The following is a 12,714-nucleotide window of genomic DNA, read 5'->3' on the forward strand; positions in this document are numbered from 1 at the left end:
GTAAGACTGCTTCCAGGTTCAAATTCACATCCACCAGTGTTACTAGTCGGCCCACTGCTTGGTCTATAAGCCTGTTTCCATACCAATGAAGTTGGGGCACTATCGTTTCAGATAATTGCTGTGCTTGGCTCTTTATAAGGAGCACAATTTCCCTCACCCTCCACTTCAACCCACAACCTTTGTGCTTTTCAAGCTCCCATATATGGCTCAAATCAGCAGTATAAATGGGAATTCCTTCTCCCACCTGAAGATTCAACCCCAACAAACCACAGCCCATAGTCACTCACAAAGCCTTTAATGCCCAGCATCACTCTGCCTTGCTTGGGGATACTTCAGAGTAGCTCCCTGCCCAGGTTGCCCAGGCTGGCATATACTACTTGTTCTAGGCCAAGTATGCACTCAGTAAGGTCAGGGGTTTTGGCTTTCTCAACTCTGGGTATCTACAGGGAGGAAGCCAAACAATATGTGCTCAACAAAAGTTAAGCCATACTTTGTGGTAGGGATGGGGTAATTACCTTGAGATGGGAGGACCATGTAAAACAACAATGGGGATCATGAGGCTTAGAGTCAAATGACCTGGATTCAGACTTCAGCTATCACTTGGCAACTGAAGGATCAAGACAAGCCACCACATCTCCATTTGAGCCGTTCCAATGTCTGTAAAATGAACATCACAGTATCTGCCTGGTACATACCGAGAACGAGTCCAATTTAAATTTCAGATGTTGGTCCCAAGTGTGTTAGTGTGGTCCCACTGCAATCTAGGAGGTAAGTATTTTCCTTGTTTTATATAAGCTATAAATAAGGAAAATGAAGCTTGCAAGACACTCACTAAAGGGTAGCAGTTACTGCTCTGCGGCAGTCATGAAAAGGACACAATCTGAGAGATCCCAGGAATTTCTGGACCAGCTCCAGGCTTATCCCTTCAACTGCAGCAAATGACACAGACCAATCGGTGTTGTAAATAGAGTTAACATAATCTATTTATTTTAAGTGCCATTCATGCATATCAGTTCTGGCGGTAACAATCCTAATGACACTTGGGGTATTTCTTTACAGCACTGAACAATTACAAAGAATGGGTGCCGTTCATCGTAGAGGCAAAATATGAAATCGTGCAATAGCAAAACTGTAGAAACATTAAAACACTGTCCAATAGCAGTACAGATAGCAGGTTGTGTCTGCACAAAAAGCCAATGCATTTTCATCACATATATACATTATAGATATATACACATCACCCTCTGAATGAACAATATCAAAATACTCTATTCCATTTGAAATTATTCCCGAATTGATTCCCTCCCACTTCAAAGGACATCTGAGCAACACATATTTACAAGAACACACATGAATACATTTACATTTCAAAAACTGCCACAAATGCCAGTCGGATTATTCTCCTGGACAGAGTGCCCCCGTCTGATCATTACATGCACTTACTATATTTTCCCAAATCTTCAGTCAATTCAGGCCCCAAACAGACCTTCCTCTGCATTAACCATCACCAACCGAGATGGCCACTAGAGGGACTCAGCACCTCGGAGTGTAGCCCTCCTGGCCAGGCTCGCAGAAAAAGCCTGTCCTGGGCTCCTGGGGCAGGTGGATGACAGGACTGGGAGTGAGTCTGCAAATACCTACCACTGCAAATTAGTAAATGATTGCCGAATGGGAAATCAGCTTCACGCAATTTGTAAAATCATCAGTGGCTCTACTCAATTCAGTTTAACACTGCATTCCAATACCCAAATTGTTTAAAGTGCACACTGCTACCCAATTTAAACAGTTTCAAAATGATTTTGGTATCGAGAAAACAGTGACTTGAGTAGACTACTGAAAACTGTCCCCTTTTTTTCAAGCTTTCACTCTGCAGGCTGCCACGTCAACTTGCCTCTATCCTCCCCAGAGGGGCCCGCTGGCTGCCATTCCAGAATCCACTGACTTTCACTGATCCAAGGGGGCTGGAGATGAGCTTCCTTTTTCATGCCGAACAGGGTCCAAATAACAGAAACATAAAGATCTTCCTTTCTCCTCAACCTCACCAGTCCTTACAATGGCTGGCTTCCCAGTGATTCCTTCAAGGCAACACTCCACTAAAACACACACACACACACACACACACACACACACACACTCTCTGTGTCACAGACACACACACACAGAAACGAAGATGCTTGCTTAGCTCAAGCAGAGATATCACTCAACCACAGAACCACTAAGGCTAATTAAAGTGATTTTAGTATGGCCAAAAGAGACCAGCAATGCTAAAAAGCAATGAGTGAGCAGTTATTATTCCTTGATTTGTAGAACACACTTCTCCATTAGAATTAAATTTTTTTGATCTAAAGAACCAATTCAATATATAGTTATTAGGAAAACAAAATAATTTCTTCTAGTTTTATTATAAAACTAATACAGTCAGTTCATGCAACATAACTGATATGACATAAAACAACTAATAAAGACTCCTAAGAGGTGGGCTACATTTCAAAGAAAGTGACCAAGTGTCATGCATACAGACATACAGTGCAACAGAAACAGCAGGCAACTTAATGACTTTCTATACTGAAGACCCAGGCAAACAAAATCTATATGTAGTTCTAGCCTCTTTTCAGTTCTACCAAAGCGAGAAGAGATTAAATAGGGGGAAATTTGCTTTACAAACACTGCCCTGCTGTTCTGTTGCAAAATGGACTCTTGATTCAAATACCAGAAAAAACATTCAGCTGTTAAATCAATCAGCAGGAATGCTAGCAGAGAGAAATGTATGCTCTCTCTTGGTAGAAGCTTTGATAGCAGATGACACAATGTCCCTCTGATTGTCTTGTCTGTAAACTCTATAAGGAAAGTCACCATGTGCTTCTGGACACACTTTTCCGTAACAAACCCAAGGGCAGCTGAGCATTCACAGAAGGTAGCAATAAATATTAAAATAACACTTCAGAATAATAAATATATGTGACGGCAGAGGCACTGTTTTGTTGAAACAGACAAGCAATGTCTAGCTTTGAATCAATCAAACAAATCTTAGAGCAGTTAAAATACAGACTTAGGAAAAGACAAGGAATAACACAGCCTTAAAACAAATCTGGTCAGTTCTTGATGCTGCTCAGCAAGAACATGCCCCTTTGGACTGTCTGGAGAGTACTACATTCTGGGTTCCTGGATTTACTGGGTGGAATTCATTTCCCACATTTCTGAAAGAGATTCAATAAGAGGAAACTGGACTTTGGAAAAACCTATTTCCATTCAGTTCCCAACAACAGTTAAAAGCATCCTGCAGGAAACAGCCTAATAAGGAATAAAAACTGACAGTAACTTTCTTTCCAATTCACAATCCAATTAGAAAAAAAGTGAAGCCTTTCTGTCAACTTTTGTATATATATTTACACATATGCATCTATAAACTGCTTGCAGCAAAATAGGCTCTGTCTGAAAAATCAGTCTGGCACTTGTGGTTAACATCAAACTGACACAAATATGCAAAAAGCCGTCCAAATCACACAACAGTTAGGAGCTACATAGGGCAGCTGGCAGGGAGACAAACATGTAGTAATTGTTTGGGTCAGATGAAAGCAGGGAGTTATCCAGCTAAAATATTTCTGATTGTCTTCAAAAGAAATTATGACAACATTGGTAAACTGATTAGCAACTCCCACTTTCTCAACCGGATTCTCTTAGACCTTTCCCTTCACTGCACAGAAGAGTTACGCTGGGCTCTGGGATCTTGCAGAAACAAGTCCTACACAATTGAATCCCAGTCAAAGTCATCCTGGATGTCATCTGGAGGCAGTGAACGCCGCATCTGGAAGGCTTGGGAAGGCATCATGTGCTGGTTCATGGCTCCGTGATGACCTGGGAGGAAGGTGGGCATGCCATTAGTGACGGCAGTAAAAACAAAGGAAGAAATGAACTCATTTCCCCTGCATACTCCTGCAGCACACAGTATCTCATTGATCAACCCAGAAGCCTTCAACACAGTGGTTCTCACAGCCCTAGTTCTACAGGAAGGGGTATGAGCAAGCTCTACAGTCAGTGCACTGTACTTAGTGCCACAACCCATGTTCTCCCCATCACGTACGGCCACAGCAAGGAAGGCCTGAAAAGCACTGCTGCAGCCATTTCCCTCGGTCGCCTCTGCTCCACCGTGTCTCAGTACTGTGAATTGGCTCACACAAGAAAGAACAAGGATGTCATAATACCACTGAAGTCACTGAATAGGATTCAATTTTCTCCCAGCAAGTATATTTTTATGCCACCAAATTAACAGCAAGGAAGCACAGAATATCCAACACAGCGGAACTGAGTAAAGCAGAGGAACACGGATGAGTGGACAACACCCCATCCTGGATTACTCTCACCATGAACTCTACATGTGTGTGCACTCCAAATTCAGTACATATTATCCATGTCCCCCATATTCTGACAGATTCCCAAACCAACTTCTTTTGTATTTAGGAATTAAGCATATCCGTTTAGCTGCTGTGGAATCTCTACTACTGTTTTGTTACTACTCTGATTATAAAATCTTAAATAGTTTGCTGCTACTCTTATTTTTCTCATAGAACCTGTAACTTTCAATGTGTAATTTTACAAAATGCTAAAGGTTTCTAGACTATCAGAGTATGGTAGAAAGATCTGTAATTTTTAAATTTACTTAATAAAAACACATAATTTTCTTACTGCGCAGCAAACATTGATTTATTTGCATGACTTAATTTCATATATTCCTCATTTAACCCTCCAAACAATCCTAGGGAGTTGGGCAGTGTCTTTTAGACCCCTTTTACAGACAGGGAGGCTAAGGTAGGAACATTAGATAGTTATGCCAGTCTCAATCACTACATCATGCTATCAAAAGACATGTCATTTGCCTTCAACTCATTCCTTGTTACGAGACCTGAACAACTCTCCTTTCATCTAACCTTTCATATTTTACTCACAAAGCCAATAGTACTCTACAGTACATAAGAAAAACAATGATCTTTGAATCAAAACACTAAGGCTGAGACTTCCCTGGAAATAAAAGCAGGGTAACTCTAATGGAACAAATGGAGCAGTCTACAGGAGCTGATTCAAGTAGGTACCTGAAGCCTGCTAAAGTGCTATCAGAGTCAAATATCATCAGATACCTAGACTCTTGGACAGCTCTATGTCCCAAGATCATACAGAATCCTGTGCTAAAAGGGACTTCAGTAACCGATGTCTTTATCTCTTCACTGGCCCAAGAGCCAAGTGGCTAAGCAGACTGCCCTCCAGGCCATCCTGACAATTTACTCCTCTTCCCGAGGCACCTCATTCTTCTATTGGGATGGCCAAAGCTTTTTCAGTATCTAACTCTTGACTATCCACTACAGTGTGCATGCAACACACACACACACTACCTGCCATTGTTGTTCCTGCAGTGCTGAGTGCCTGTGGCATATGAGGATAACCGGGGGGTGGCATCACTGAAGGAGGGAGATTTTGCCTTGAGTCTATGTACAAATTTCCTGAGTAGAAAGAAGGAAAAACATGTTACCATAGGTAAAATAAATCAAGCACTAAAATCTAATAGAGCAGCAGGCACTTCACATGGCAGTTAAAGACACTACTGAGTATACCTGTAGCCAACATCAGGGTTTGGGCTCATGTCCCAGATCTGCTCCCCACTTGAACTTTCTGCTGATGTGCATTTGGGGGACAGCTGATGATGGTTTAAACAGCCAAGTGGAAGCGTCCCTAATAGCCAAGTGGAAGACTTGCACTGAGTTCTAGCTCTGGCCTTGGCCTCACCCAGACCTGGCTGTTCCAAGCATTTGAGAAATGAACCAACAGACAGACAGTCTCAAACAAATAAAAACAAAACCTTCAAAATTTATAGAGACTGTAACACAACTGTATCAAAACAGAATAAAGCAGATAATGTGAAGAGAAAAAACCACCCATTTTGATGCTAGATCTTATAAGAAAGGGGTGCTGGTCTTTTAAAGATGGTACCAGGCTGAGTGTGAGCACATTGGTACTAATTCTGGTGTTGCCACCAACACTGTAGGCTTGTAGGTAAGTTATGTTTATTGCTGCTGTCACACACCTCCCTATCAAATGTCTCCTCAAATATTTTCATAACCATTACTTCCTTTGATCCTCTCAATAAACCCACAAGGAGGGCAAGACAAGGGTCACATCTCCACTGTACACACTAGGCAACTGAAGCGAGACAGGCTAATCTGACTTGGCCAAAGAAACTTGAGTTTGACAGGTCTAGAACTAGCAGCCAAGACACCCTAGCTCACGGCTCTTCTTCTTATGACCTCTATCTCTTTTGCCCTGATTTTCTCATAAATATGAAGGCCTAATCTTGTATGTTATAATTAACAAATTGGGAAGTACAGAATAACAGTAAAGAACTGTATAAGGTAAAACAGCCACACAAAGAAAAAGCAATCAAAATGTATTCTTATGGACTATGGAGTTGGGAAACAGATTTCATTTACATGTTATTTAGGAAGGTACTTTATTTTTACTGTCAGTACCATCAGGTTTAATGGCTGCAAATTGTGAAGAAAAACACAAAATAGATAGGGAGAGGGAATGCTGCGATAGCGTAGTGGTTAAAGTCCTCGCCTTGCACACCCGGGATCCCATATGGGCACTGGTTCTAATCCCAGTAGCCCTGCTTCCCATCCAGCTCTCTGCTTGTAGCCTGGGAAAGCAGTCGAGGATGGCCCAAAGCCTTGGGACTCTGCACCTGAGTGGGAGACCCAGAAGACCTCCTGGCTCCTGGTTTCGGATTGGCTCAGCTCTGGCCATTGCAGCCGCTTGAGGAGTGAACCATTGCACAGAAGATCTTCCTCTCTGTCTTTCCTCCTCTGTATATCTGTCTTTCCAATAAAAATAAATAAATCTTTAAAAAAATAGATAGGGAGAGGAAAATATATCATGACCTCTTTCCCAGTTACTCCTGGGGAATAAAAAACATAAAACCAGTTCACACTGGGAAAAAAAACGTCTGGGGGCTGGTGCAGTGACAAAGCATGCTGGTCCTCCACCTGTGGCATCCTGTTTGGATACCAGTTGTAGTCCCTGCTGCTCTACTTTCAACCTAGCTCCCTGTTTGTGGTCTGGGAAGGCAGCAGAGGTTGGCTCAGGTCCTTGGGCCTCAGCACCCATGTGAGAGACCCAAGGAAGCTCCTGGCTTTGGGCTGGCTCAGCTCTGGCCACTGTAGTCATTTGGGGAGTGGATTGACAGGTGGAGGACCTCTCTCGTGAAATCTGCCTTTCAAATAAAAATGAGGTAAATCTTTACCAAATAAGAAAGGCTACTTTCCTATCATTTTCTAGTGTTTCATGTAATTTATACTTGAATCTTAGCAATCTTGTTGTGAAACTAAAAAATAGCAATCATTTGTCCAGAGGAACTAAAAAAGGAAGAAAAATCTTTTCTTGTATTAATGGTAGGCACGCTGGGTTGGCTGCCCACAGTGCTCATCTGCCACTGGAAAGTCACACTGACCAGGCTTGAGGCGGCTTCAGATTTAAGCTACTCCAACACCACCTTTGTCCATTATAGAAAAGGAAAGAGAACCAGAAAGGAAATGAGACAGACCAGGAACACAATTCTAAGACTTCTGACCTGTAGTTACTGCCACAAGTTAACATGCATCTTTAAGTTTACATTTAGAAACAAGTTCTCTGACCATTCTGATGGATTTAAGAATTATTACTAAGCTACAGCTACAGCACTTCTGCATGTATGTGTATGTGTGTGTGTGTGGGGGGGTTCTGTTCCCAAGCACTGATGAGCCCTCAGCCACATGCCTAGTGCCCTTTCTGAAGACTGTACCAGGGTGCAGCTGCAACACCACTTAGGAACATCTGTACATTAATAATTCCCCACCCTCTAGACTATACAATTTAAGCTCTCTTACAAATCTTCAGAGTCAAACTCACTCAGATGACAAAATTTGAGTCAATCATTCAGCCATATTTCTCTTTTAAGGCTTAATAAAGGTGAATGGGTAGAAATTAGAGGAGGACTGTGGAAATACAGTCACTTGCATTAAACAGCCCTAACTTTTCAAGATGGTCATAATCTTGAGCACTTTTCATTTTCGCACAGAAAATTTTACTGCTTCTTATTTTTTCTATGTTCTTATTACAGAGTCTAAACAATGACAATTTAACTGGGCCACTTTCCTAAATGCAAACAGTGGCTGGGGCCAATACCCACCTCCTAATTTTATGAGGCATCACTTCTGCCTGCCCGGGTCTATATTAGCACAAAGTCGAACGCCAGAATCAAACCCAGGCGTTCCTACATAAAACCCGAGAATCATTTTGAAAACCAACTAATCTGAGAAGGAAAGCAGAGACAGAGAGAAAGCGGCCCCATCCTCAGACTCTCACAACAGCAAGAGTTGGCTGCACTGAAGCAGCAAAGGGAACGCCACTCAGGTCCCCTACACACGGTAGACACCCAGCCATCTGAGCCTCCACCGGCCCCTCCTAGAGGGCACGACAGTGAAAGCTGCATGGGAAGCAGAATCAAGACTTGAACTTAGGCACTCTGGTTTGGGATGCAGGCATCCCAATCTAGTATTTTAATCACTAGTCCAAATACTTCCCACACATACCATATGCTAATTTTAAGATTTTTAGAAAACATGTGTGCTAATATGACTTTCACTGCAAACCTGCACAACTATAAACTGATACTACTTCAAAACTATGTGGTTTGGTTTTGTTTTTAAGATTTATTTAGTTTTATTGGAAAGGCAGATTTTAGACAGGAGAGAGAAAATCTTCCATCTGCTGGCTCAGTCCCAGAGCGGCCACAACAAACAGAGCTGAGCTGATCCAAAGCCAGGAGCCAGGAGCTTCTTCCAGGTTAACCCATGGGTGCAGGGTCCTAAAGTTTTGGGTCATCCTCTACTGCCGTCCCAGGCCAGAAGCAGGGGCCTGGATGGGAAGTGGAGCAGCTGGGACATAAAGTAGCACGCATATGAGATCCTGGTGCATGCAAGGCAAGGATTTAGCCACTGAGCCATTGCTCTGGGTCCCAAAACTATGTTCTTATCAAAATATATTTAAGAAATTCATTTCTTAAATAACTGTTTTATTTGCTTTCATTGACATCCCAAACAAAAAGGAGCAAACAGATCACCAACACCACTGGCAACATACCAACTTATCTAAGAAGAGAATTTTGTATGAATTAGAGAAGCAAAATTAACATGATAAACTAAACTCATACCTGTTCCAATGTGTTGGGAAGGTTTTGCTGGATGCATGGCACCATGACAAACATTCTGCTGAACATTACTCTGTGAGTGGATAAGGCCAGTTTGTGTAAAGAACTGATTAAGAGAAGAGCAGAGATCAGCAAACTGAACCTGATCTAAACACCAGTTCTTGAGATCTGCCTGCCTCATACTCTCCATCAGACCTGCAAACGAAGTATTAGAAATACAGTTAGCACAGTTTTGCCAACACTGCAAGGAAAATAGTAAAAAACATTTTTTTCAACCCTCACCTCAAAGTTTCCATTGCTCATCTCAAGTTATGGTAGCAATTTATTCATGCACTTAAGAATGACAATTTACAATCATTCAAGGCCAAATTATTACAATTCTTTCTCAGCAACTGCCCTCTGCCCCATCAACTAGCCAAAATACTTCACTGTTAATTAACAAAACGTTGTTCTTAAGCACATTATCAACTGCCAAAAAAATGCCTTTAAATAAGGCTATGCTTATTTCTACTACAAAGAAATTTCTAATCTGTAAGAGAAAACGGGAACGTTTCTACGTGGGGTATGTGTCAAAAAGAATCAATACTCACCTTGGAACTGTGAAAGATCTACATCTGACCAATTAACACTGCTGGCAATTCGACAACTTTCTTTTAACATATCAAGTGTTGCATACCAATCATTTGAAACACCTATAAAAACAGTATTGACAATACTATAATTCTTGCGTATATAAAGTTTGAAGTGCATGTTAACACAAGACAATAAGGTAGCTGACACTGGTTAATCCTTGCTGAGTCTGATAAAAGAATCTGACTTTGTGTTGAGGCAATCTGCTATATGAAAGGATACTATTTCTCTCCATTTTAAAAAGAAAGGAAACTGAACCAGACAGATAACGTAAATAAGCAAGATCATCACAGTGAGTCTAATACTTTAACCCAGAACTTCTACTTTCTAGTTTGGCAGCTTGCAAACTGCATACCTTCTAATATCAAAACTGAGAACTCACAAATCAGTTCAGGACAGAGCAGGCAAAGCAGCACTTGTGAAGCTGGCATCCAAAGCATGCTGGTTCGTGTCTGACCTGCTCCACTTCCAATCTAGCTCCTTCTTAACGGCCTGTGAAAACCAGTGGAAGATGGCCCTGCTGCCCATGTGGAGACCCAGAAGAAAACTCCTGGTTTCTGACTCTGGCCTGGCCCAGTGCTTGCTGATACAGTCATCTGGGGAGTGAACCAGCAGATGGAAGATCTCTCTCTCTCTCTCCCTGTCTCTGTAACTCCTTATAAACAAATAAATCCTAAAAATAAAAACTGAGAACAGTTATTTACATTTGCATAGCACAAAAATTACCAGGCAAGGAAGTTAGACAAAACAGTACTTCCTGCCATTTAAAGTTCATTTTCTTGTTTTGTTATGACCATATTCTCATGTAACATTTACAGCAGACTCAAATGTAGAAGTAATGTCCAGTCTAATTTGACATACTGATTTTAGATGAATCAGATCATATAGTAAAGAGCGGATTTTTTTTTTTTTACAAGGCAACCTTGAGACAGAAATGTCCTAAAACAGTCCTCCTAAAAAGGCAGTAAAGAGAAGGACCAAGACTTGCATGAGAAATGTCAATGAATCTAGACCAAACCATTTCTGGTGTCCTCTGATGAGCTATCACCAGAAGAATTTAAGCCTCCACAGACTATGCCAATAAAGCTCCTGCCACAAGTCAGGGGCCAGAGGCAAGAACTGTCTTCCAGACAGTGCAGAAGAGAGGAAGAAAATCCTGCATTCAGTGACTCTGTTTTTAGGACCACCCTTTGATAAACGAAGATAAGAACTATTAAGATTTTTAAAGCTACTATTAACTATTAGTTACCTTTAAAATTGCCAATTATTAATTTTTTAAAATAAACAAAAATATAGACAACATGATCTTGCCTTCAAAGAACTCTTAAGTTACGAGAAATTTTTTTGTGGGTGTGGGAGATTAAATAATAACCACAAATGAGTCACAAATATCAAATTCATTGGCTCAGATCCTCTACTTCAGGAAGAACTTCACAGATAAGGAAACCAGGAGTCAAAGAATTGCATGAAAGTCACCAGGTAATAAAATAGCCAAAGGACTCTACACCATAGATCTTCTAAGGTAAACACAACAGCCAGAGTAGTGGGATTGGTGTGATGGCTCAGTGGCTTAAAGTCTTTGCCTACGTGACGGGATCTCATCTGGGCGCTGGTTCATGTCCTGGCTGCTCCACTTCCCATCCAGCTCCCTGTTTGTGGCCTGGGAAAGCAGTAGAGACGGCCCAACGCCTTAGGACCCTGCATAAAATTGGGGGACCCAGAAGACACTCCTGGTTCCCAATCAGCTTAGCTCTGACTGTTGCAGCCACTTGGCCAATGAACCAGCAGATGGAAAATCTTTCTCTTTGTCTTTCCTTTTCTCTGTAAAACTGCCTTTCCAATAAAAATACATAAATTTTTTTTTTAAAAAAGGCCCCCCAGAAACAAAATTATGCCAGGGAACTAGGGCACTCTTCACCATGCCTCCCATTTTTGTAGGAGGCAAAGGACGGCATTTTAATAAATCTTGACTTGGCAAACAAAAATAAAGCAACCCCTGCACCCTGTATACAGTGTAGCAAGCAAATTCTTCTATTCTGTAGTATCCCTTAGATAATTACCACAGCACAAAGACTGCCTAGCCTGTGAATAATGTCAGTCAGGAATCTCTCCAGAAATTAAGATCTATTTTAATCATAGTCACAGGATACAAAAAACATTTTCTTCCTTTGCAACCTATTAGTCTAACATAAGATACTTGGCAGGAATGAAACACTCATTAACATTTACATGCAATTCCATTTGTATTCTCACTCTGATCTTCATCATAACAACACTGTATATGAGTGTGTTAATTTTTATACAATTGAAAGGAACAAAGTTAAGCAATTTTCCCCCCTGGAGACAACTGCCTGGGTTGCTTTGTACCGAGGCAAGTGTCACACTGCTAGGGGAAAAGCAGCCAATAGCTGGCAGGTATTCTGAGTCTGGTTAATGCCAACTGTGTTAACCATACCAGTGTGCGGACACAGCTGCCTAGTCTATTTATTTATTTATTTTAAAGATCTGTTAGGAAGGAGGCAGAGCACCTGCCATGCCACCATAGGTCCATATCATCGGTGTTACCCCAATTGCTATCACTGCTGCCGGGAGTGCTGGTGGTGGGGGTGTGTGTAATGCTAGGAGATAGGTTGGAATGGGAGCCCACTGAAGTCTTGACATACATAAAATGATTTGGGGGGGCTTCCATGGACTTGGCCACTGCATCCACAGGTAACCGAGGGAGCCGAGATGAGGTGGAATCTGGAGGGCCTCTCTGGGTCAGGCCAATGTACTCATCCACATGCAAACAGAGCCAGTGCTGGGGACAGACCAGGTCATTCTAGGCCACAGCATTTAATGACACTTGCAGG

At 41.7% G+C, this 12,714-nt stretch overlaps 1 protein-coding gene across 3 annotated transcripts in view; it reads right to left on the reverse strand.

Moving 5' to 3' along the window:
* Positions 1-297: 297 nt before the first annotated feature.
* FOXJ3 (forkhead box J3) overlaps positions 298-12,714 on the reverse strand; it is a 134,272-nt gene continuing 121,855 nt past the window's right edge. For 2 of the 3 annotated variants that reach the window (XM_058679720.1, XM_058679710.1), the window contains 4 exons: positions 9,823-9,924; positions 9,236-9,427; positions 5,385-5,492; positions 1,813-3,855 (listed from right to left, as the gene is read on the reverse strand). In XM_058679720.1, the coding sequence (XP_058535703.1) occupies positions 3,743-3,855; positions 5,385-5,492; positions 9,236-9,427; positions 9,823-9,924 (515 nt within the window). In that variant the 3' untranslated portion in view covers positions 1,813-3,742. Of the gene's footprint in view, positions 658-1,812; positions 3,856-5,384; positions 5,493-9,235; positions 9,428-9,822; positions 9,925-12,714 lie in introns of those variants that run through there. The other variant, XM_058679716.1, reaches the window with a different exon arrangement.

The sequence above is a fragment of the Ochotona princeps genome, chromosome 2 (genome assembly GCF_030435755.1).
Source record: "Ochotona princeps isolate mOchPri1 chromosome 2, mOchPri1.hap1, whole genome shotgun sequence".
Taxonomy (NCBI): domain Eukaryota; kingdom Metazoa; phylum Chordata; class Mammalia; order Lagomorpha; family Ochotonidae; genus Ochotona; species Ochotona princeps.